This window comes from Pteropus vampyrus, unplaced genomic scaffold (assembly GCF_000151845.1).
Source record: "Pteropus vampyrus isolate Shadow unplaced genomic scaffold, Pvam_2.0 Scaffold503, whole genome shotgun sequence".
Taxonomy (NCBI): Eukaryota; Metazoa; Chordata; class Mammalia; order Chiroptera; family Pteropodidae; genus Pteropus; species Pteropus vampyrus.
This window is the reverse complement of record NW_011889284.1, coordinates 523,192-548,826: the sequence shown is the minus strand read 5'-3', so window position 1 is coordinate 548,826 and position 25,635 is coordinate 523,192. Positions and strand designations below refer to the sequence as shown.

Here is a 25,635-nt window from a genome sequence, read left to right as displayed (position 1 = left end):
GAACTGATGTCCTAGCCCCTCCCAGTGCACCAACATCTTTCACAGCCACAAACTCCCTGACTTCACAACCATCACCCTTTTCTTCCTCCAGCTCCAAATACTCTTCCTCTTGTTCCCTCCCCCAGACTCATCTCCACCTCTCCCAGGGGAAGCCCCAAGGCTCCAAGCCACCCCTACTCTAACCTGGGGCTTCCCCTGCCCAGCCTCCCCATCAAACACAAGGCCCTGGAGGAGTTTAGGGCTTGAACCCCAGTTTCCTAGCAAGATTTGGTGTTATTACTGAACCCCTTCCCCAGAACAATCCTGCCCTATGACCACTGCAGCCAGGGAAGGGGATAAGAGACATCTCTGAATCTCCTAAGCAGGCAAACTGGAGGACGGTATGGTGGTCAGCAGCAGAAGTGAGGGTTGGGGGTCTGCATCAGGGGGTTGAGGAATGGGTGTTTTCAGAAATACGTCTCTTGGAGAACATATACATACCCACATGTGCACACAGCCTGCAGGCAGAAGGCAATCTAGTTACAGAAGAGGGTGCTCACACCAGGTGATGGCGAGGGTACCCCTCCATGCCAGCACATTGGGCACATTATCTAAGATAGAGTAGATGGTAAAGAAATGTCTCCAAGGCTGGGGAAGGGCGCTTTTATGGACAGATTTCTATATGAGTTGGTGCACATCGCCAGCCTAGCACTCTGGTGGCCTGTCCCCCTTCCCATGGAGCAGCCTGACAATAGGGCAGTGCTCAGAGAGGACAGGGGGCATAGCCAAGCTGATTTTCCTGTGCCTCCCCATACACATCTGGCTAGCAGCTTCCCCACTTCGTGGGTGGCACCAGGTCCCAGACACCCTCAGCAGAGCAAAGACAACCAAGCAATATATTCCATTCTCCTCTCATCCCAAAAAGCTTCCACAACCCCATGGTAGCATCAGACCCAGAGACATCCCTCCCCCGACTGCCCTGGCTCCCATACCCAATTCTGACGGCTCCCCTCACTCCATCGGGGACACCAGCTGAGCGGGCTCCGCCTCCCCAGCCGGCTGCCTCTGGTGGGGGTGGGCCCCCGGACTGATTCTCCCCAAACCACAGGGCGGCTCAGATAACAGGAGGGGAAGAAGGAGCGGGCTAGTCCGTTGGGCATCCGATCTCTCCCCAAACAGGTTTGAAAGTCTTTTTGTTTTGCTTGGGGTTTTTTTTGTTTTGTTTTGTTTTGTTTTGTTTTTTTTGAAAGGAGAGAGAAAGTAAGAGTTCCCAGCGGCGGTTCTGCCACAGCTCCGGCGCCCGGGACACGCGCAGTAGACCGCCCCAAACGCCTCACCGCTGCGCGCGAAGACACAGGCACAGACAGACGCACGGACGGGGCTTCCCCACCCTGGGAACCTCAGCGGCGGGTTGGGAAGCCCAGGAAACCCGGGGTTCCCGTCGGAAGCTGCCCGGCACCCGGGCCCCGCCCGCAGCTCCTATCAGGAGCAGACCAAGGGACCCCGACGCCTGCGGAAGCCAGGGGCTCTACAAAATCCCCAGGGGAAAGGTTACCTCGCACTGAGGGGACGCAATCCGTCCAGGCGCCCGCGGGCACGGCGTCGGCCCTGACCCTGCGCCTTGATGTTACTCGGCGTCAGGGGTGCAGGATCCTGGGAGAGGAGCCGTCCGGGGGGCTACAGCTCAGGGGAGCGGGGTGAAGGCAGCGGCCATGGTGAGTCACGTGCGGAGGCTGAAACTTTACCCGGAGCCCCAGACTCGGGGGGCGGAGGGTACTGAGCAGGGTGGGAGGCCATCTCCCTCAGGCCCGCCCCCTCCATCCACCGACCAATCACCAGCTAGAGGCGGATCCATAGGCTCACGCCCCACCTCCTTAATAGACCTGCGGCAGGGCGAGTCTTAAAGGAACCGCGCCTAACAGAAGGCTAGACCGTGGGAATCTGGGAGAATCCCTCCCTCTGCTCCAAAAGGAGAGCTTCAGAACGAGGAAGAGCTGAAGTTCTGTGGAAAGAATGGAAAGACTAGGTGGAGAAAGGACTGTAGTGTATACACTCCCTTCCCCAAAATATACCCACCCACAACCTAAACCTGGGAAGAGAGGCGGCTGCTAACATGGAAGTAAATTCAGTGTCTTCGGCCCTAGCTGTCAAGCCCTGGACTCTCATAATTAAATCCTCCTCCAGGGACCAGCTGGGACTAAGCAGTGTGACCTTAAACAAGTCGCTTTGTTTCCCTGAATCTTAATTTTTTCATCTGCAAAAAAGGAGTGCAAGAGTAGGCAGAGCTTCCTTAAGTACAGTCTTATCCTCTTCATCCAAGATACCTCTCCAGCTTGAGTGGGCTGGAGGAACTCTGGCCCAACCCAACCCCTCAGCAAGCAGCCCGCCAACCCCTGTAGCCTTCCCCCAAAAGGGCAGCTCTGGAATCTTCCAAGAGGTAAGTCGGGGATGCCCAGGAGCACACCCCTCCATGCTAGAGGGCTCTGGGACTCAAGCTTCTCTCTCCTGGCCCAAGCTGGAGGAGGCAGAGAAGTTTGCATTCTTGTTCCAGTGGGGCAGGATCAGAATCACTATCCATCTGTAGAGACTCCAGTCCCCAACACAGCCACGTGCCCTCTCCCAGCCTGCTGCTGTTTGGCAGGGTCATGTCCCCACCTCCATCAGTCTACTGGAGGGAGGAGGGTCAGAATGTGGAATCACTAAGGAACAACCCACATCCCGGTTCCCAGTCAGAGAAGTGGTCACAAGTGCCCCCACTGGACTTCTCACTGTAAGGGTAAGTGCCACACAGCCAGGCCTCTAGCCCAGTGAGGAGACTTAGCCTGACCTGACTGGCAGAGCTCTCAAACCCACTGGTCCGATGGCCCCTAGTTTACAGACAACGAATCAGTGGCTGGGAGCGGACACCGGGTTTTGTCCACTGTCACATGGGTTGCACAGCCAGGTCTAGAATTGGGGTGTCCGATTGTCCCTCTCCAGCTTTACCCCCAGCCTTGATAAGGTAGAACAAGCTGAGTCTGTGGGACAATCTGCCTTGAGGTCCGGCATAGGGGAAAGGTGCCCGGACAGCTCCAGGCAGCGCTTCCCTAGCCTCCTTCCCGCCTGCTGGGCCCGGCTGTCTCCTGCTCCCGTCTGGATTTCCGTCTGCCGGTGCGAACCACCCGCCCAGCCCCTCCCGCCCTGTCCTGTCCAGATCCATCCGCAAACATGCGCTCAGCCGGCAGGAATGCGCCAATGGCTCCCAGATGTGGACGCCGAAGCTTAACCCCTTCCCCCCGTGCCTCCGCCCCCTCTCCCCGCCGCCAAACCTTCCAGCCTGAGCCCAGCCAGCAGCAGGGGGCGCCTGAGTGAGAGACCAGCCTGGGAGAGGACAAGGCGCCAGCCACCCCCAGCTCGCACAAGGTCCCCCTGGCCTAGATTTTACCAGTCTTCCTTCCAGCTGAGGCCAGGGGGTAAGGATCATCAATACAAAATTGCAAGTGTGCATAAACACAGATATAGTGCCTCCCACCAAGGGCGGCCAGCACATGGGGTCACATACACTCGTGCACACCAAGAGTTAAGTGTGTAAATGGACACCCAGGACATCCATATCTGCACACCCATGTGTACATTCAGCAGACACGTGCACACCCCCACATGCACACCCAGGGCACATGTGTGCACATCCATGAGCACACAGAACAAATACAAGACAATCATTTGTGCATGTGCAAGGGCACAAAAACGAGGGTGGGGCATACTACTGAACAGACATAGCAGTTGGCTATGTACAGATAAGGAAATTCATGTACCCACAAACCTGCTCCACCGAGGTCAGACACTCATACACACAAGATTGGCATCCATGCAAATAAGAACACAGCCTCACACCTTTGGGGCACTCCCTCCCTGCTTAGGAACCGAGTATTGCTTGTCTAATATCTAGCCCTCGCCAGGCCTGACTCCAGGAGGCAGGAGAGGTCCCAGTTGGGAGGCCAGGAGTCCAATCTGCAGCAGCAGCTGCACTCCAGCTGTGCTGGGGCCACAACAGGGCTCCTACCCCGCCCCCTCTCCATCCTTCAAGGACCTTCATGAAGGAGGGGAGATGAGTTCAGGAGGTAGCAGGAGACTAGCAAAGGGGCAAAAGCCACAAGCCCAGGGGCTCCTCACACTTTATAAAAGACACTAGAGGGGCCTACCCATCCCCTCCTGCACACAGAAGGGCTGGGGGAGGAGACTGAGCAGCTCCTTTCCCAAGACAGGGATCAGGCTCCTAACTGGAGGAAACTGGAGAGAGCCGTGATAGGTGCAAGGCCAGTGACAACCCCCAGTGGTCAAAGTAGATACAAAATAGCTCCAAGACACTCCAGGAGGGCCCACACTTCTAGCAAAACAAGGCCTCCCTCTCATAGCCTCTGGGGAACTCCTATAGAATTACATCATTGATCATCTGAACAGAGGCTCCCTGGCATTGCCACTCCAAGACCACCTGGATGCAGGTGAGATTAGAGATAGTCTGCTGGAACTGGATCCAGCTTCAACTGACTCCTCTTACCCTCTCCAGCCTCCCTGCTCATCCCCAAAGGAGCTCCTCCCACAAGCACTCTCGTGGCCCCACCCCATTTGATTCTCCATCCAGAAGGGTAATCTGGGGGCAGGGCTCTAGTTTCCATTGTATAAATGAGGAAATTGAGGCTCCAAAAGGATATTGTCTTGCCCAAGGTCATACAGCTTGTCCATGGCAGAGCTAAGGTTCAAATCCATCCTTAACTCTCCTTATCCTTTACTCTAAGTCACACGTATTTCCACACAGTATCCTGCCACTTCTTCCTTTACCCTCTCAACCGAGCACGTGGGAGAAACACCATTCTTGCCTGGCTCTGCAGGTCTTTGGGTGGGGCCAGGACATGGCAGAGAGAGATCAGAGAAGACACTGGGGCTACGCACATGGTCCCCTAACCCCACCCCTAGCATGGTGCCCACCTGCCCAGCAGGCACAGCCGGGTGACTCAGCTGCATCCGGAGGAGATGCCAGGGCAGTGACTCACCTACCGAGAAGAGCTAAGCCTGGCACCTTGCCAGCCCCGGGACAGAAGTGACTTAGTCACCGAGACTGTGATGCCCAGCAGGCACAGCCGGGGGAATGGGGACAGGGGCAGGCTGTGTCCTTCATGGTTACATGCGCCCCCTGGCGAAGAACAGGCATCCTGGGGTGAGCCATAGCTATACCTGCCCCTGTCCCCTCACCACGCCCACCCCACCAAGCCAGGCCTTGCTCCAGTGCAGACAAGTTTTGTGAGACCCCTGAGCCGCCCTGCCCCCCTGTAGCCTGCCCCCTGCCTGTCACTCACCACCCACTCTCCCACCAGCCCTACCTCCTCCTGCCACCCAAGTTGTACCCAGGCTGTGAGTCTCCTTTAACATGTCCTGGCAGCACCTCCTGCCCCCACAGCCCCTTTCACACACACCCCCCCCCCATATACACACATGCACTCATACACACTTCTGCCAGCCCTGCTTTTGCCAGCAGCTGCTAAAGTTGTTGAGCAGGAGGGGAATCAGGAGGGTGGAGTGCAGAGATTGAGTTACTGACGGGGTGGGCTGTCACCCAATCCCTTCCTCAGCTAGTTCTCCTCCCTGGGCACAGTCTCCCTCACCCACCTGCTTCCATCCCACCTCTCGCTGGCAGCCTACTGCCCTTTAAGCCCCTCTACCCCCACTCCACCCAAGCTAGAAAAGAAATGTTCCAGAGTATTTGTCAGGCTAAGACCAGCCTAGTGTATGAGAGAAAGAAAGAGAAAATGAGAGAGACCGAGACAGAAATGGACAGAAAGAATGATTCCTGTGCTCAACGCTCTGGCTACAACCATGAGGTGTGTATATCTCTGTATATGTTGAGCCGGAAGGGGACTGAGTAACTCCCCAAGTCCCAGGAGAGTTGATGGGGCCCAAGGGGATTCGACAGGCTGAACAAACTCAATCCATTTGCACTATTGATTTCTCACACTGCAGCAGGCCTGATGGAGGGGAGCATGATAAATCAGCCCCTCAAGAGACATAGACTGAGTGGAAATAGGGGGAGGAGCTCCTGTGCCACAATTTGTGGCCCCCTGATACCAGCTTGGGGGGCGGGGGGTAGCAGCAGAGGAATAGGAGATACTGAGTGGCAGAAATCAGAGTGGGGATTGGATTAAGGCCTGTCTGGAACACCTCCTTCCAGCTGGATCTGAAGCTGATTCAAAGGAAGAAGGTAGGGGGCCAAAGTACCTTTTATGGCTACATAGACAGGGTCCTGAACAACTCCAGGAGGCGCCACTCATATCATAACCTACAGAATTGCACTTCCTGCAGCTGTGCAACATGGTGGCCCTGAGGATGAGGCTGAGGCAGGAGACTGAATTCTGAGGCACCACAATTCTCCACTGTACTTTCTCCCTCTAGTACCTCAACCAGCTCCCCCTGCTTCCAGTTCTCAGAGGAAGTCTTGCTAATGACTTGGGATTTGAAGCCTATGGTAACCTGCTTGCTCCCTTCCTTTTTTTGGGGCGGCGGGGGGATTGGCAAACAACCACCATGACCCAGGCATGACAGGAAGGGGGTTCACAAAGGGTACCAAAGAGTCTGAGAACCTACATCCTAGTCCTGAGTCTGTCCCTAACTCATCCCCGCCACTGTGGGCAAACCCTGGCCCCCTCTGGGTCTGTAAAATGGAATTAGACCAGATGTCCCTTTTCTAAATTGTCTCCAAGCCCTACTGCTTGCTAGCCTGTGAGCCTGTTGGAACCTGCCCAGCACCTTGATTCACACCAGTGGCCACAGGCCACCTAAACAAACCCCAGCCCTGACCTCCTTCCAACCTGGACACAGATTCTCTCACATGGTGGAGACTTATAAACAAACCAAGCTGGGGTTTACCAGAGACTCTGTACAAACAAGCGGAGAGGGAGACAGACTGGGCACCTGGCCTAGGTCCTCCTTGCTGCAGGAGGGGAGGCAGGCACAACCAGGTGTGGTGAGGAACTATGACTAGAGAAAAACATTGCAATGGGCTTGGGTTGGGGTCCCAATGCAGCTAATGACTAGTTGAGTGTCCTAGGGCAAGTCACACCCCCTCTCTAGGCTTCAATTTACCCCTCCGTAAGGGAAAACAATTGTCTAGATGGCCTCTAAAGCCCCTTCTGCTTCTAAGTCCAGTTCTAGTTGGACAGAGAGAGCCCTGAGGCGTCCCCAGACCTCCTCCACCCAGCCCAGCCCATCTACCTGGGGCAGGACCCTCTCCACAAGGTCCTATCCTTGCCTGATACGCTCCCTTGCTCTATCTGCTGCCCCTTCCTTATGCCTCAGCATGCCTCCTTTCCCTCACCTTGGCCAGCCCCTCTGCCTGCCCCGTGCTTTTCTGCACGTCCCTCCTGCCAGGGGACAGACCAACTAAAAATAGTCCCTGCAGCCTTTCTCGCCCACAGCTGCCCAAAGAGCAGGAAATGAGGGGGGCAGGGAGGCCCATGTCCTGCTCTCCCCCACAAACTCTCAGCTCGGAACCATGTCCAGCACTCCAGCCTGGGACTAGTGCCAACTTGGCCATCTCGGGGGCATCCCACACCCCTTCCCTAGGGGGAGGCCTGCCCATAAGTGCCTACAATCACAGAGCTGTCCCAACCCTGTGAGAGGAAGAGAGAGGAGGCAAGCGGTCCACAGGGAAACCTTCCCAATTTCTGACAAATCAGTGCCAACCACATTGTGGGCACCGAGAGGACAGGGCCTGGCTCCACTGACTGGTCTTTTGAGGGCAGAGGGAATTGGCGTGGGGAAGTTTGTGCCTGTTTCCTTCATCCTGGCCCAGCTGGAGGGAAGACAAAATAGTGTCCCAGCCTCAATTATGCTAATTCCCTGCTCCCCAAAATGTGTGGGTGCAGACATAGGGGTTTCAACAGCCACCTCCAGATACCATGGGAAAAACGCTGAAAGGATAGCAGAAGAGCAGAAGATCTTACCTCGGCTACTCACATGTTAAGATGGAAGCCTAGAGGCAAGAATAGGCCATGCCTACCAGGATGGGTATGTGCTGCCCCCAACCTAAGTCAGAGGCTGGGAGGGAAGAGTCGTGGTGCTATGGGGCCAGGGGCTACGGTGACCTCACCCCATCCCACCTGGGATTCCTGACACTTCCTAGCCCTGGGAGAAGGCCCTCCCCACACACTAGGAAGGAAACCAGCTTAGCGATTCTCTGGTGGCCTGCAGAGCAGCTCTGCACCATGAGGCAGGCGGGAAACACAAGAGTCTTGGCACCCAGCCCAGAGGGTGAGTGAGAAAAATACCTTGAAGGAGAGGAAACAGCCCAGAGTGAGGCAGACGCAGGGTGACCCCAGCAGCTCCCAGATGTGACCCATAAGAAGGAACTGGCCAAAGGGGTTAGATGGGGGAAAAAAGAAAACAAAACACATTTCTGAATAAGAAGAGAGAAGAAAGTGGGGTCATGGGGGTTGGGAGAGGGCGGGGCCAGCCTGGCTCTCACCTGCTTTCTTCTCCTCACTGTCAGTCAGAGATACTGACGTTAAGACCACCAAATATCAAAGAGGTCCTGGGGGCCTGGGTGTATTTCCCCTTCTCTAATCTCCAGACCCCATCCCCTTCATTCCTGAGCTTCCTCTGGCACCCCCTCCCTGGAGCCAAGCCAAGCCAGGAGTCAGCAGGCCTACGGCGGTGCCTGGGAGGCCTGGGCAGTGCCAGGGGCAGCCCTCATACCATCCTCCCACTGGCTTCCCTCCCGCCTGTTCTCAGCCGCCACACATATCTCAGCTGTCGAATCCGATTAGGGCTCCTGCCCAGTGAGCCGGACAAGGAGGCCACTGGGCAAGGGAGAGACAGGGACAAGGACGCTGAGCAGGAACGGCAAAAGGATGGTGGAGACAGGGCTCAGGGGAGAAGATGTGGAGTCCAGAGGAGGAAAAGCCTGGTGGAGAATCGGTTCTCTCCGACTGCAGGCTCTCCGGTGGCAGCTACTACCTGCATTAGGGGAACTCTGTAGCCCCTGGGGCGACAGCCCTGCCTAGTTTCTCCATCATCCAGATGGGCAAGGATTGGTGAAGGACACTGAAGGCAGAGAGACTGACCTAGATTTAGGAAGAGAATTCCCATCTTAGAACCCAAACCCCCTCCCCCTGCCATAACTACCATTTTCCCTGAGCTTTACCATAAATTGTCTTATGGGGTCATTATGGCTGTGTCCCTATCACTTAAGCAGCTTGGTACTGACAGTTATTTTTACAAATGAAGAAACAGGCTTAGAAACCTGGATAAATGCCCATAGTAAAATGACCGGACTGAGTCTCAAATTTAGACCTCTGATTCTTAGTCTACTGCTCACACTCAGAACCTCTACTTTTCTTTCTGAGTCAAGAGAAGAAATAAGTCTGAAGCCACTCCATTATCCACCCTTTTCTCCAAAAACAATTGTTAGGAGATCTAGGGAGCCATGGGGGAGGGCAGAGCACACCACACACCTGGACAGAGTTACCAGATGGGGACATGCCACCCACTCCCACCTGACCCAGAGAGCTAGAGCGGTTTCCAAGTGTCACCAGTCTCTTCATCACTCTCCTCTCCAGTCTGCTACGCCCAGAAGCAATGTACAAACTCACACATGGTTACTCAGACAAGTCATACACCCCTCCTGCAAACCCACCAAACCAGAATGAGATGCCCTAGATCTTCAGAGAGTGTGGCCTGTTAACCCCATACTGGAGAGAAAAATAAGCCACTGTAATCAGTAGGTGCCATCCGGCTCTCTCCCAGAGTGCCTGCAGGAGAGAAGCAGCTTTGGGGTAACACCAGGAGCCCAAGGCTCTGAAAGCCAAGGAGCCCAGGGACCTGGCATGGCTGGGTGGCCTCCCTGATCCGGTCCACACCCCCTTCTGCAGCCATCTGGGCTGAGCCTGTTCTGGCCTGGGCCATGCTCTGGGAGCTGTCCCCTTCAAAGCACGCAGCCATCTCTAGCCAAAGCTTATAGATCTTACAACCACATGGTCTACACACACACACACAGGGGGTGAGGGCTCTTTGCAATAGGTGTTGTGTGTTGGCAGAGATGGGGTTCTAAGCTGAAAGAACTTTCCCTAGAGGAAAAGGTCACCAAAAACTGCTCACAACCTCCATTACCCTCCAGCAAAGCGTTTGGACACCCAAGTGTGAGATGAGCCTGGAAAGGGAAATTAGTTCCCCTCCATGGTGAGTAAGGAGTGGGGGACAAAGTCCTGAGCTCTTGGGGCTGGGAGATAGAGAGGAAGCAGAGATAGAAATCCCCCCACGCACCCGCCCAGAGGCTCCCTCCGGCTCCTGTCCTCTCCGCTCTCCATTACCCCAGCACTGCCAATTCTCCTGTGGAGGTGATGTGGGGGAAGGGGTATCAGGCAATACTGCAAAGGAGGGTGAAGGGCGTGGGGCCTGGGCAGTCCTTTCCCCCCACTTTCCATTCTTAGCTAGAGAACAGGGATGCCTGGGGGAAGTGCAGGAAGGGCGCTGGAGGGTGCAGGGGCTCTGAGCGTTCGGACACCCCACTGTTCCGTGGCTCCCACCTCCCAGGACTACGGGGAGCAGTGGGGGAGGAGGGATGGGGAAAGCCTGAACTGGCGAGAGGGAAACCGCCAGATCTGAAGAGGAGAGGCAGATTGGAAGGCGACCGAGGGGAATTCGGAAGGGGTGTTGGTGCTCCTACCTGCTCAGGTGTGTGCTGGCAGGGGGGTGATGGGGTTCCCAGGAGAACCGGGGAAGCCCTCTCAGCTCGATTCAGGATTCCCCCTGCTTCTGGGTTAGACTGCTGCAAGAGGCACAGGTTTCCGTTGGGTCCTAAAGCCCATTCCGCAAACAGTAGGCTCTCCCGCCTTCTTCCACCAGCCCTGACTGGGTCAAGGGGTGCAGCGCTGAGGACTGATGGGGGAGGAGAACTCCCTGAGAGAAAAACGGAGGTCTGAGTCATGGGCTGAGTCCCGTCTCAAATACACAGCGCATGGATGACTTCGACTGAGGAGAATATGGGACAGGAGAAAAAAGACATTTCTAGCTGCCTGCATCGAGCAAATGGATTTGGGCTTTGGTGCTGAAGATGGAATTAAGATCGCTTTCCTCACCACTCCTGCTCAGCTGCTCAGCTACTGAGAATTTGAGGAAGGGGACATTCATTTTGGATGGGTCCTCACTTCTATCCTCCCCCTCATAGATATAGGATGGTCTCCCCATCCCTCCCTACTATTCCTAAATGCCTCAGAGGCCACGGGGTGGGTGGGTGGGTGGGGACTGATTTCCAGCAAGTATAAAGGGAAGTGTGACTTGGGTGGTAGTTGGAAACTGGTAGCTTTAGATCCTTAGACTGAGGTGTATCTGGGGGTGTGTTGAGGTGTGCAGATAGACATATGCAGGTCAGAGTATGAGCAGATGGGGCCAGGGGACGTCCATTACCAGGAAAGGCAATTGTCAGTGGAAGAACAGGGTGCAGATTCTAGGAGTCAACTAGTGCCCCTCCCCAGCCCTTAATAGGATCCTGAAACTTTTCCAGAATGAATAAGTTAAAGAGAATATTTTCCCAGATACCATTTGAGATAAATATAGGGGGCAGATGGGACCTCTTAACACAATTTGATCAACTTCAAGGTTATAGACCGAGCTTAGGATAGCTGATCTTATCAGTAGTTCAAAAGGGAGCACTCAGGCTTGGTGGGCCAGAGGGACCAGGGAAAGGTGGGTGGGAAGTCTGCAGAGGGTGAGATTTGAGAACATTTTGCAAGGAGAGTTGCACATATCTCCAGCAGCAGAACCGGGGAAATGTCATGGGGTGAAAGGCCAGGGAAAGTCAGAGACAGAAACAAGGGAAGGGAGAAAGCGTCACCTCTTTCTAGAAGGGGAGAGGGCAGCAGTATTGCCTTTACCTCTTTCTCTGTCTTGCAGGAAGAACTGGGGAAGGGAGCTAGACGGTAAGGGTGGAGGGCCCCAGGGTGGAGCCCATGGGGTGAGCTCAGGTCAGGCCTTTCACCCTGCCGTGCCTCAGTTCTCTCCCAGCTGTTAAACAGGGCTCTTGGTTCTTCCCAGGGAGTTAATGAGTGTTTACAAAAGAGCTTGGAGATCCTCAGATCTCAGCTGGGCCACCACTACAGTTATAAAGCTCAATGAGGGCTGAGTGTTATTTGGGGAGGGGAGGAGTAGGGGAAGAGGCATACAGACTACACTCTTACAAACTGAGGATAAAACCGAGCTCGGAGAGTACAACCCTCAGCTGCCACAGGATATCCTTGTGCCCAGGGATGGAGGTCATGCACCCCCGTACCTCCTAACCACCACCAAAGGCTGGCCTCCTGCTAGCTGTAGGCAGAGCCTAGACTAGCAGCTGGTCTTCATTAACTCCAGCTTTTTTCACCCCCCACTGTGAACCCACAGCTTCTACAGGCCTAGGCTAGAGGGGGCTGCCCTAGTCCGACCTTGCAGCTTAACTCTGGGATGGGGGGACCACACCAAAGGCCAAGTTACCAGCTGAAAATAAAGTTGAAGCAAGACTCCCTTTTCCCACCGGGAGCAAGAGGAAAGACAGGAGTGTGGGGGTGAGAGGGTGGAGGTGGGGGAATTTAGGGCAAACAGCAGGCAGTGAAGTCAGCTGGATTGAGGCCCAGAAACCCCCACACCCTGGGGCCAAGTCTTACTCTAGCTTTGCTTTCAGCCTGAGTCTTGGCTAGGCCCCAAACTTGGGAAGGCTCTGGCTGCCCCTTTCTGCCTCCCCACCCCCACCCTTATTAAATACACATTTTATCTTTCAGCATCTTCATTATCTTAACTGAAGGAGACAAGCAGTGGATGGCAGCAGCATAGAGCGTCGGGGGGTGGGGTGGGGGTGGGTGTGGGGAGCAGGCACACCCTTGTTATAAAGTGCTGATCTAGCTCTTTCAGGCAGTGTGGGAAAAAGAGGTGGGATCAAAGGGAGCGAGGCTGATTCAGAACTCAATTAGAGCTTCTTTAAAAAGGAGGTAGTGCTCTCCTTTCAGCAGTCTTTAGACAGCCTTTACCCAGGCCCCTTGCACCCAATTAGCTTCTACTGCCAGCACCTCGGGACTGGGGTTGAAAATCAAGGGGAGGCCAGAGGGCAGCCTTCTCCCCCTACAGAACGCACTTCTGAGACCTGCCACTATTTGTAGCTTAAAAGAGAATGTCTTAGAGGACACCTTATCTTTTCAGGAGTAACCTGAGGTTACAACTTTCCCCAAAAGTTAAAAAGTGGGACATCCTTAATCCCTTGCCAGCTAAAGGCAACGTTTCTGGCCAATCTCTAGGGACACTAGGCAACAATCAGACAGGCATCCCTCTTCCCAGCCTATAGGGAGGGCTTTCTCCATAGCCAAGGCTTCCTGGGAGCAACATGGAAGTTGCCTCAAGCAAAATACCACTACTTCAGAGGAAGCGATTGGAACGCATCTGTGAGGCCAATAAACTTTCACAACTGTGCCAAGGCATATTTTGTAAGATGAAGCACTCTGCTTTTACAGGGGCTTGCTTCTCTTCAGTGCATTAGCGCCAGCAATGCTTACCTGCATGTTAGAACTGTCCTCAAGATGAGGGAAAAGCAGTGTCTTACTTGGTTCATTTATCTGTCCATTCAGCAATTGTTTATTGAATACCTATCAGGTACCAGCCACTGTACTAAGTGCTGGGGACAGATACAAATGTAAATGAAATCTCAAGCTTGGCACTTTTAGTCTCCCTCAGTAGTCAAGTGATACCTTTCTATAGTTTTTAAAATCTCTAAGTCTATCTCATACGTACTTCCCATTTCTCATTGGTGTATCTTAAAAGGGCATTTAATAAAGGCAGGGAGCAAAGGGGGTTGGGGTGGGGGAAAGAACAGAGCTCTGCCAACTTTTTTGATCTGAGTAGCTTGGACCTCACACATTCTTGCCAGTTATCTAGCCACAGGCAAGTCTTCATTGAGCCAGAAATATCAGTGGCAGCTCTAGGGCTGAAACTCACACCGATTTTATTGTGTCTATGTTCTTTCCATGGTAATACCCACCAACACTCTGTGGAAGCTCACTCTGTTTCTTTGAAGAAAAATACATAAGTAAACCAGGATATCGACACACACCCCACTACCTTCAAGAGGAAGAATGTAGGTCAGCATCTTTGCCACTACTCTATGTGAAACAGCCCATGATCCTGGCAAAAACTATAACCACAAGCCCATCCCATCCCATTACCTTCCCATAGCTCTCAGCCTTAGTGAGAAAAACCAGCAAGAAAAGGACTTTCTTCCTCCTCTCAATCTGCTCCCCGGCTGTCTGAATTACACTTAAGACTTCACTGACAAACATACATCAGCTTTTGCTCCCACAAGGGCAGCGGAAGCCAAGCAGGGACTCTAAGTCTGCTTCACGCATCATTGACAGAACCAACCCTGTTCCAACTGCTGAAGTCTTAAGAGCAGCAATGACCTAGAAATTGACAGTGGGGGGAGAACTGAAGGAAAAGAAACGAACAAACCAGTGCACAGAAAACCCTATTTCTAAATACCAGGGCAAAGGGAGAGAAAGGAGATAGAGGGGAAAGAAATTTGGCCCCTTTGAATCTGCAAATGCAATCTTGGCTCAGAGCCACGGAGGATGCATAGCAGCCCTACTGCGAGTCAAGCCATGTTCCTGACTCAAGTCTTATAGTTATGGCGCCAAGCCTCAAACACAATGAGGTGGGGAGGCCGCTCCTTTTTGGGCAGGATCCTACTGTGGACACAGAACAGACAGCAGCTGCCCACAGTATGGAAACAAACTGTAAAGCAGTCACGTCTCTTAAGGCTGCAGTATCCAATAAAATGTAATTTAAATCAAGCCTCGCATCTGTTCTCAATCCCATTCAGTCTCTGCTTCCCATCAGCCTTTGGACAATCTTTGTAATTATGCTTATTAACCCTTATAGCCCCAGACACTTCCCAAGCTTGTAGGTATGCAACTATGTTCTCCACTCACAAATTACCCTTGAAGGGAATGAATGCTCTGATAAAGGAGTGTGAGAACATTCAGACTCCTGTCTATAAACTGCGCTCAGCTCACACACCAGTGGGTAGTATTCATTTCAGAGGGCTCTCTCAGGGTGCCCTTCTACCTCATACCACCTGCTGTAGGCCAGATCACATTGCAAGGGATACAGTGGGCAGCATGAATGAAACAGTGGCCAACAGATCATTTGTACACATATCAAGTTCCTAAACTCAAGTCTATGTCAGAAAGGTAGGAGGAAGCAGAAGAGCTCAGGGAGCACACACTTGGTCACTGGCTCTCAGACCATTCATATCACACATGACTGACATTCCAAGCATCTGCTTGAGTTATAGAAGTATATAGCAATCTCCCAAATGAATCAAACCTAAGTCACCCCATCCCCCCCTCAAAACTACCCCCAGCCCCATGCCTGCACTTTCAAGACAGCCAGTGTTATAACAGTGCCCTCTGGCGTCCCCATCACAAATTGCCATTTAATGCCACTGAAAACCAAACCCAGAAAAGGGGAGACTGAATAACCATATGGATGAATTGATCAAATAAGACTAGAAAACTATGAGATTTAAATGAAAATCTAACCCCACCTAAAGCTTCTTGAAACAAGTGGCTTCATCTGAGGGCAACTAAGATTGTGGGACAGTTTAGGGAGGAATTTTCACATTACCTTCTGAAAGTTTGAGCTCTTGAAATGTGATTGCTTAAAAAGACAAAGAATGCAATTTAAAATAAATATATTCACGATCTGAAAAGTTACATTCTCCTTACCATCCCCACACCCTTGGAAGTGCCTAAAAAACACAATGAGTCTTTAAAAAGTCACAAAGTGGAACTATCTGCAAAGTGAACACACTATACTCCAAAATGAAATAAATTCTTCGATCACAAAGTGTCCTCCAAATCTTCATGAAGACTTGCTTCTTTTCCTGGATCATCCTTTTCTATTCTTCTGGCTCTAGTCCAAAATTCTTTCAAACATAGCAACATTTGAGGAAACAAAGAGGTACATATATGCATATTCCGCAAAATAAATCTGTATGCTTGCAAGCATATTAAGGTAGTAAATATAATTAAAAAGGGCCTACTTGGGAATTAATTTTTAATGCATAAAAATAAGACCCAAAGACATTATTCTGTGCAAATATTCTTAACTCTGTAGATTAAAATTTATCACTTTCAAGTAAAAAAGGTCATATATATTTTCAGACCTGAATATATAAAGTACTAAAATGAAGACTATAGCTCTCTAAATGACAGCTGAATACTTTCAGGTGGGATATTAGATAAAAGAATTTAAGGCAATCCAGTAGCTAAGATATTTCCAATTAAAGCTTTGTCTTTCAGAGCATGCTCTATTTCCTTCTCTTCAATCTTCAAAGACACCTGGGAAGAAGAGAAAAAAATATTTTTCACAGTAGAGATCTCACAAAAGCAGTTCTTATTACATAAATGTCTACCATGTTTTTCTCACAAGAGGCAACCAAGTTAAACGTTGCTTTTTCAACAGTCTACAAAAAAATTTTACTCATACCACAGTCCCATCTTCACAGATCTTAAACTCTAACAACAACAAAAAAACACAAATTATCTAATTCTGGTCATTTTAAATTCTTTACTTTAGCAAAAGATAAACTCTCTAAAACAAGAAAATTAAAAGCAACGTAACAAAGTAGTTGGTTATACCTTTGTAAAGCGGGTTTCCTTGTTTTTCTTTAATTCTAAAATGCCCCTGGCCTCCAAGAGCCCTGAAAGTGACAAACACTCTGACTGGTCCACAACTGCCACCTGCTGTTTGCGACAGACGTTACTGTAGGCTTCATATAACTAGGAGGAAACAAGGGAGAACAAATGTTGCTTACAAGTCATATCTCTTGTAACCTTATAATCTATTTAAAAATGTGAGTTTTTAATAAGTTATCTCAATACCCCAATTCTCTCTCTTTCAATAAAATCCTTGAATAGGCATTTTGTAGATACTACCAAAAAACCTACACTGTAATTCAGGAAAGGGGCTTTATATATTTCATAGGGAGAGGCAAAAATGAAAGGGAGAAGATTAATGGCAAATTCTCAACCACAACCCAAGGGAAATAAAGTCAGCTGCTTTTTATATGGTACCAGTATTTATTCTTACCGTTAAAATCCATTTTTAATTCGTATTAGCTGGAGCATGATAGGCCTTTTGGAAAATATCTGCTCTGCGAAGCAGATTCTCATCTCCACCCCAGCTCCATCTGCTGAGATTCCCAACTAACCTTCCCCAGAGTGACCTCTTTGCTTTTCAACTGCCTGGTTAAAAGCAGTAAAGAGCAAACCAAGAGCTTCTGCTGAAGAGGGAAGGAATCTTGTGCTCCTTCTTGGCTCAAAGTCATTCTGTTACCATCAACTTCTGAAATGACTTTGGATATGTGAATAAGACCAACTTGTTTTGGAACCAGTGATTCAGAGAGTGATTTACCTATAAAATAAAAAAATCAAGTTTAATTGGGTTTTTAAAAATTGTGTGTATCAAGACAGATGATACTAAGTTTTAGCTGAAAATTCAAGTGCAATCATGTAGTGGCAAAGCAGAGGTTCTAACTAGAAGCTAAAGAGACAATGCTATCCTCAGAAAGAGTCTGAAACAATGTGAGATGACTTGGAAAGTAGGGTTATCCTTTTTCTGGGTAGAATGGTGAGGTACTTTGCCCTGTAGAACACAATTTAATCTCAGAGAGACAAAAATCCACCCCATGAAAAAATAAGGATCAGACAGAGAACTACTGCATTCTACCTTGAAAGTTCCTAATATAAGAAGAACAGAACCTTGAAGCCAAGATGACTATGCTTGGTAATTAAGAAAGAAAAAAGTTGGAAAAATTACCTAATATTTTGAATCAAATGAGTGGCTAAATGTGGATAGTAAAGTCAATCCAATGTAAGTCCTCTACATAGCCTCTGCAAATGACCTTTGAGGTTTGGTTAACTTGCCCAAGCTGATCTACAGTAGGGCAACACTTGAGAAAATGTCATTGGATATCTTAGCAGATAGCACCATCTCAGAAGCCGGAGGCTGGGAAACTGCCAACAAGCTGCATAGGACTATGGCCTCATTGTTTGGAGACGCATGAATTTTAAGAGAGAGGAGGAATTTGCTCTGTAACAACCTTTGAGGAAAGTTACTTCCTGAGACCATGTGCTGTTGCCCCACAACAATTTGCTTCTATTTTATTGTTACAAACAGGATGTTGCTGAGGACTAATAGTGAAGAAACTGGATATCTCTGATCAAGTAGCAGAATCTTAAAGTAGAAAGGAAGTTAGAGGTCTATTCTTGCTCCCTACCCCATGGCTGAGCCCCCTCTAAAACAATCCTAACAAGTGGTCATCTATCCAGCTTTTGTTTGAATGTCTTCAATGCTGGGGAACCCACTATGTGTCAAAGAAGCCCCGTTAGTGCTATTTATTAGAAAGTGTCTTCTCATATTTAGTTGAACTCAGTCTCCCTATAGTTTTCTAGAACCATTAAAAGCTAATCACACATACCAGAGGTCAAAGGCCAAGAACTAGATTAGTCTAATAATTTACGCCAGGAACTTACAACCTCTTCTAGTTATGTTCATGCTGGTGGTGCTCACAGGAGCCACCGATAACACCTAAATATTATTTGTGGTGGAAAAAAAGGGAATAATCTGAAAAGTTGAATAGAAACGAGAATTTAATCTATGTACTGGCATATATTACCTACCATCACCCTAGCACTAAGTTTGGCTACTTCTGAAATATTTTTTAAAAATTTCCTTCAACAGCTGTAGAACTGTAGTGCTAGAAAGAATTTTAATAATTTTCAACCACTGCAGGAGTGAAGGCAGCAATAATCAAACCAGACTGTCTTGTTTCTAAAGATTAACACTGGATATTAAACAGTGACAAGATATGTAGTTCGTGGCCATTTTATATCTGCTATAGCTAAGAGAACATGGCTGAGGGAAAGGAAATTAATTTTGCCATTTTTGTAATAGCCTGCAGCTTACTGTAGCAATATCATCTTATACCTCCACCCTCCTATACCTGTTTAAAGGCCTGAGATATCACAAGTTAAACTCAATTCTTTCACGGACTCTTATTCACCATGCTTTGCTTTCACCTATATTGAGACCTAAACTGCACAACACATAAGCACCCAGAGAGAAGCAGATCCAACTTTACTGTCTACAGTTTTCATTCCTAGAGCTTGGAAAGAAAACTTACTCTGTCTCAATCATTTATGTAACATCCTGAGGAACTCATTTGCACTAATGCACAGACTATAGTGCTGACAGGCAAGACTGAAATAAAGCACATGAAATAGACCAAAAACACACAGATACAGACATAAAAATGGGTGAGTGTGGATTTAACCATGTTCATTATATCTTTCTAGCTCTTTCCTCAGAAAAGTTAAGCTTCCAATTACAAAGGAAGACAGGAAAGAGATAAACTACTTACATTCAGACAGTGGTTTGAGAATAGTCTGGCTTTTGACATCCGACTCTACAATTTCAATAGCTCTCCTATAAAAAAAAATTTCTAAAATTAATTTAGGCTGAGCCAAACCAAACACTACAACAAACCACCAAGCTCACATACGCATTAACAAAAAACATGTTTTATCATTTTAAAGCCCCCAAACAAAACTGGGTTATGTCTCTGCTAAAAGAGACTTAGTTGCCTTCAAATAATTCATAGACCAGGGAATCTGAGAAACTTCAACACTACACGGTTTCCTCTTAGAGATGCCAAGTAGGTCATCATACATTGAGCCAATGATAACATTTTGGATGAGGAGAAAATGTCGTGGATGAGGGAGAGAACATGTAGTGTGGGCGACTGACTAAAGAGAAGCAGTACCACCCATCCATGCTGAACCTGGAAGGGGAGTCCTGTTATATATACATGGCCTATGTGTAGGCTAAACCACACCAGCTTGCCTACGTGACTATTGCTCATAGCTACAGGTCTTTCCCAAGTAGTTTGCTGGCTAGGGGAAACTTTCAAATCCAGGATCACGCCATCTAGCAATAGGAAGAGCTTACTCTCCCACTGCTCTCTCCAAACTACTTAGCCCACAGGAAGCCATAAGCCAGACCTAGATCTTCTGCATGGCAGCAGGGGGAGGTTGGACCAGCAGGCCAACACAGCAAGTATCATTTTAATGGACCCAGTGTCCCTACTGGGAAGAAGAAATTTCATCAGTCAGCGTAGAGGCTTTCCCCAGCAGGAGGGACAAGGGGGTGGGAAGGGAGAGAGGTCTGGAGTCTAACTGTGGGGACCACCGACTGGAGGAAGGGGTGCTCACAAAAGCAAAGGAAGGAAAAAATGTCTAAAGGCAAAGATGGTTCAGGTCCATAAATAAACCTGCTTGAGACCAACTAATGGAAAAGTAAACTGGAGTCTTTTTTAATACAAATGTAATTAACCAATCTATAATCACCACAGGGAGTGCCAGCAACATCTCATTTGTTCCTCCCTCTGTAGGTAATGGACTGATAATGTTTCAGACATTAACACGGTGGAAATGCCTAGCTCCCCACTGAGAAACAAGTCCTCTTTTCTGAGCATAAAAAGTGGCAGAATGGAGCCTCTTAAGCCACATTCACTTGAGTTACATGAGACAATTAACAACATTTCTTTTTTTAATAAAAACAGCCAACAGTGCCATAACTCACCTGCAAACATCTAGCGCTTTGCGAACATCTCCAGAAACAGCAGAGACTTTTCGAGCACAGAACTGAATTGCAGCATTGTCCAGAACCTGGTCTCTAGATGCCTTTGGACAAGACATGAAGGTGACAGTCTGAAGTTTAAGATCTCCCTTCTCTGTAATTTAGGTCCCAGATATAAATAAGTATTTTCACACTGAAGTCTAAACTTGATTGGCCCCCCTTTAGGGTCTAAGAGATACCTTTTCTGTTCATAAGTCAATGGAGATTTCACACATTTAGGCATTTTGTAGAATGTGGCAGATATTCGTGAATGGAAAAAAAAAAAGCAATCAGAACTTAAATTAGCAAAACTAAACTAAACTAAAACCTATTTGGTCATTTTCAAAAGAGAAAATTTTTTTCATAGGCCCCATTTTTAAAGGCCATTGAAGAAGCAATTGTGATTCCCCTCTTATTTTTATTTTAGCACTGAGGCATCCAATAAATGGAGCCATGGATGAAAATTCATAGAAAAATGTCCTCACTATGCCCCATACTCTATGTTTAGTAATGCAATCAAAGCAAAATATTTTAGAACTACCGCTAGGTTTCCCCAAAACAGGTGATCCAAAGAACACACAATTTGGTACAATGGTTGGTACTCACCTGATTAAGTCGATCCTGCAAGATAGTGGCTATCTGATTTTTGGTATAAGGTGGGAAGTTCAACAGCTGTGGCTTATATTTTTCTCTAGCCTGAAGCCTCGGTAAAATTCTGTCTGTGAGATCCAAGGTATTGGCAATACCTGAGAAGATAAATAACACTAATCATAACTGGTCAAATCATCCTAAAAGGAAAAATAAACCCTCAGAAAACTAAATAAACTTTCCAGTTATAATCCAGCATTCTAATTGTTGCTTCCCACTTACTCCCCACCACTCCCATTCTTTAGGTAAGATGTACGTAGTAATCATGGAATGCTCTTTTCAAGTTAGATTTAGAATTGTTCACTGATAAACAGGACCAGATACTCTAAAATCAGCTATCTCTGAAATGCAGTATTATGTAATTTCTATTCAGACTTAACAAAATTGATTTGCCTTAGATTAAAATTACAATTATTTTTATAAGAAAATAGAAAGCTGGTTTAAAATAAAATACGTGACAAATAAGTTGAAGAGATTAAAAAAGAATTCTTTAGAACCACCATGCAATATTTACAACTGAGCACTAACCAATCAGCACCAATCGAGACTTGCTTAGCCATGGCCATTCAAACAGCGTGTACAATACATCCTGCCCTTTGCTGTCCAGCTGATCCATCTCGTCCAACACCAACACACTACATATAAAGAGAAACAATACCTATGTTCATCTTCTTAATTCTCCAATCTGTTTGATCTGGGATGACTCTAGGTCACATTCCTATACTTGAGACCAGTTTGAAGATCATAATTTGTCCTATTTCCAGTCACAGTTACGATACTCAACCATCCCCACCATCATGAAAAAGTAACATATAGGTTTTTCAAGCAATTAGTTTAAAAACATTTTCCTAATTTAAAATTAGAAGGTGTATTTTTCCTTTCTTCTTTCTCTTTAAGCTTATGTAACTACACTTCTCAAAGCAAATACAGGAAACATTCTTTTTATGAACCAATAAATTCAAGAGACTAGAATCTGAGTTTGTGGGCAGCAGAACTTGCAGATTTTCACAGAGCAACATGCAGCAGAGCAATACTTACATCATGGGGCCCTTCTCTGCAGTCAAATGGTTTTCCAGTTTCTTCATCATGTCCTTCCCAGCTGGCCTGGATACGCCTTCCTGACAAATCTCCTGAGCAATAGCTGGGAATACAGCCTGGGCACTCCTCAGTGACATGCAATTCAGCATGATAGTTTTAAAGCCTTTTAGTTTCTTCTAGAAAAATACAAACATGGGAGTTACTTTGGCCTCGGATAAAGATTTGATGGAACCTGAAGTGTCTTTAAGGAGATAACAGCATAGAAGAGAATGAGCTCTACTTTCATTTGGAAAGATTTAGACAATGAAACGAAAAAAGTCTTATTTTGGAGAAAACTTCAATCCCCTAAGACTTCTACTTTTTCTTAACCCTTAATAACCAAGTGTCATTTTAGCAAGAGCATCATAATTCAAACTTTCAATGTACCTTGAGGTCTTGCAGAATTCGGCTTAGGCAGGCAGTTTTTCCAGTTCCTGGAGCACCAGAAAGATAAAGACTCCCAGCTTTTTTGCCACAGATGTGCTCCCTCAGGAAATTCCTGATGACATCCATCTCCTTTTCCCTGGCAGGCAGCCGATCCGGGACAGCGGTATTCAGGGCCAGTTTTGCTTGCTGGTAGCAAGTGCCTGTGCCAAACATGAAAGGACAATTGGATACAACAGAGGTGACTGCGAAGACCCAATGGGTTTCATCTGGACTCACCAGCCTTGTTTACGAGGCTGCACTAACCGCTGCCATGTAAGAACGAACCTTCTTGCTTGAACAGTCTCAAACGTGCAGATTCTTTTTCCGGAGGACATCTCTGCTTAGACTTTGCTGTGACCTCTTGACCTTTTCGAACTGAGGAACATATTTTGTTTTGGTGGACTCTAGTTTGTTCTCTTTTGCTAGGAGACTTAACTGTCAGTTGATTGTCAAATACCAATCGGCGCCCCTTAGGTATATGTGAGCGAGGGGGACCATTCTCTTTCTTGCTCTGCTTTGGTGGAGAACAGGGTGGTAAATGGGGAGTGTTGCACAGGTTGTCATCACCTGAAACATATTAAAATCAAAACATGGTCATTCATAGCAGTGCACTTGCAAAGGTCTCTGCGTACCTCACAAAGAGGTGAATTTCTACCTGGGTCAAAGCCATCAAAGTAAAATGCCTCTCGTTTTAGAAGCATATACTGGCCACCAGATGGCACCACTGAATCTTACGACTGTTTGATAGAAACTAAATGAGTTTTAGTGAGATGAAATTCTAAGATGGTTCTAAAGCAGGGTTTCTCAACCTCGGCACGTTGACATCTTGGACCAACTAATTCTTTGTGCAGGGGTGTCCTGTTTATTGCAGCATGTTTAGCAGCATCCCTGGTCTTTATCCACTATGCCAGTAGCACTCATTCAGCTGTGGCAACCAAAAATGTCTCCAGATACTGCCCAATCGCCCTTCATTAAAAACAAATTATCTAAAACAAGATTACCAACCACTGTTCTAAAACAAGAATGTCACCCGTGTCTCTTAATTTCACCACTATTAAGGGAAGTTTCAAAAAACTACCCAGAATAGCTAACTGTGAGGTCATTTAAAATACCGACAGAACTAAGTTCAGTATTAAGGAATTGAAGATCAGACCTACTACTAATTACTTCAGAAGCTGATCTTAATTCTGAAGGTCAGTAAGAATTTAGCAACCATTCTGAAAATAACCAAAGTGAATAGAGTGGTCTTAACAGAACTTAGAAAGCTGTTTCAAAGGACTGGGCATCTTATTACTGAAGGAGAGGTCAAGAGCTACAAGTTAAAAAAAAGTAATTATATTATATAATGGATAGCTTACCCAGACGTTTTCTGGGGCTGAGAGGAAGACTTTTGACACAAGGAGAACGGGGTATGGCCTGGACATTTGTCAGTTCTAGTTTGGTGTCACTAGAGTTTTTAGCTTTGTCCGATGTCCGCGACAGCTTCTTTTTTGGAAAACTGACTGTAGTCTGTGACTGGGATCGGGTTTGAGGCATGACGGCAACACACCTGGGAACCCCCCCCCCAAAAAAAAACCAGGGCAGGCAATCAGTATGTAAAACTGAAGAGAAAATAACTAACATAAAATTTATACCAATTATCAACACTCATTTCATTAGTAAATAACAGTAATATTTTAGCGTTCAGTTCTGCTTCCAATCCAAATCTATGCAATAGCGAACACCTGATGTCTACCTACTATGTGTAAGAATTGTTACAAACATTTTAGGTATCGGACTCATCTAAGTTTTACAACTACTTTAGAAGTAGGTACTATTATTAAAATGATCTTGAAGTCGGCAAACTGAGAGGCACGGAAGCCCAAAGTCACAGCAAACCCTGTATTCTGGCTCCAGAGCCCAAGTTCTTACCCACTTGAACAACGAAATAAATTTATTTTGATTGATTTCTATAGTACTAATTCCCTCACCCCAGGCACGGGGTTTATCTTTATCACCAGCTTCGCCCAGCAACCTTTCACATTTAGTCTTGCCTAAAGTCTCACTCTGCCCTGAGTCCCCCCACTATACAGAACTCTCAACCCCACTCCTACAACATTCAGCTCCTTTTCCATGCACAACTGCCAGACTACTCCTTCGGGCCTCATCGGAACCCGCGGGTCTTGCCACCCAACTCTGCTGCCTACCAGACCCCAGGCCTCCCAAGCAATCTTCTCCTCTCCACCCCACAGAACTGCGTCACCTCAGTGCCGGCTCCTTCTAACGTCTCTCGCACACGGCTTCAGGGATTCTTCACAAGTTACAGAATACACAGGCAGCAGAAAAGCGCAGCCACACTCGCGCCAAATCTGCACAGCCGCAGCTTTCCGGCCTCCCGCCAAAGCCTGGCCAGGTTGCTGATTGGCTGTCGCCAGAGCGCCGCGCGCCCTGGCCAACGCCCACTCCCTTCACGACCAATTCCGCCGGAAGACCCACAGCCAATAAGGGAGCCCCAGGTTTCAGCGCTCCCGTGAGGCTACGCCCACTAAGCGGAGGGCTCATCTATATCCGGGACCTCCGCGGAAAGACGCGCAGTGACAGAGGACTCTGGGTAAGGCGGGACGACTTCGCCGCAAAGCCCGACGGGAGAGGTAGTCTTTGCCGCATGCAGCTTTGTATTTCTACGCCCTTCTTTCGATGAGAGATGTAAAGGTTTGGTTGCCCCTTGTCAGTGCTGCACGTACCTATTTTCATTATCCTAATGAGCTAGATTTTTATAGAACTACTATATACTTACCATTT

The 25,635-nt window shown here is 48.1% G+C and overlaps 2 protein-coding genes across 4 annotated transcripts in view; both read right to left on the bottom strand.

The window, feature by feature from the left end:
• The window catches only part of RARA (retinoic acid receptor alpha), a 43,732-nt gene extending 32,873 nt beyond the window's left edge, over positions 1 to 10,859 (bottom strand). Inside the window, exon 1 of one of the 2 annotated variants that reach the window (XM_011383062.2) lies at positions 10,673 to 10,859. The gene's annotated coding sequence lies outside the window, so the exon portion shown is untranslated. Of the gene's footprint in view, positions 1 to 1,534; positions 1,830 to 10,672 lie in introns of those variants that run through there. The other variant, XM_011383060.2, reaches the window with a different exon arrangement.
• A 4,839-nt stretch (positions 10,860 to 15,698) lies between these two features.
• On the bottom strand, positions 15,699 to 25,246 carry CDC6 (cell division cycle 6). 2 transcript variants are annotated; one of them, XM_011383058.2, is made up of 12 exons: positions 25,097 to 25,246; positions 24,213 to 24,403; positions 23,140 to 23,421; positions 22,816 to 23,015; positions 22,390 to 22,565; positions 21,880 to 21,986; positions 21,310 to 21,449; positions 20,668 to 20,768; positions 19,448 to 19,512; positions 17,237 to 17,439; positions 16,665 to 16,805; positions 15,699 to 16,364 (listed from the first exon to the last, which is right to left on the bottom strand). In XM_011383058.2, the coding sequence occupies exons 2-12, from the start codon at positions 24,388 to 24,390 to the stop codon at positions 16,275 to 16,277; spliced, it is 1,683 nt and encodes a 560-aa protein (XP_011381360.1). In that variant the 5' UTR covers positions 24,391 to 24,403; positions 25,097 to 25,246; the 3' UTR covers positions 15,699 to 16,274. The 2 variants fall into 2 exon arrangements, with proteins under 2 accessions (XP_011381360.1, XP_011381361.1); XM_011383059.2 differs by having other exon boundaries at positions 22,390 to 22,562.
• Between the last annotated feature and the right edge of the window lie 389 nt (positions 25,247 to 25,635).

Excerpts from the sequence above, each read along its gene's own strand:
- CDC6 (XM_011383058.2), bottom strand. The coding sequence starts at position 24,390 with ATGCCTCAAACCCGATCCCAGTCACAGACTACAGTCAGTTTTCCAAAA. Across the intron at positions 23,016-23,139 it reads GAGACTGTTCAAGCAAGAAG|GCACTTGCTACCAGCAAGCA; the intron begins GTTCGTTCTTAC and ends TGTTTGGCACAG. Across the intron at positions 20,769-21,309 it reads TGCAGGATCGACTTAATCAG|GCATCTAGAGACCAGGTTCT; the intron begins GTGAGTACCAAC and ends TCTTGTCCAAAG.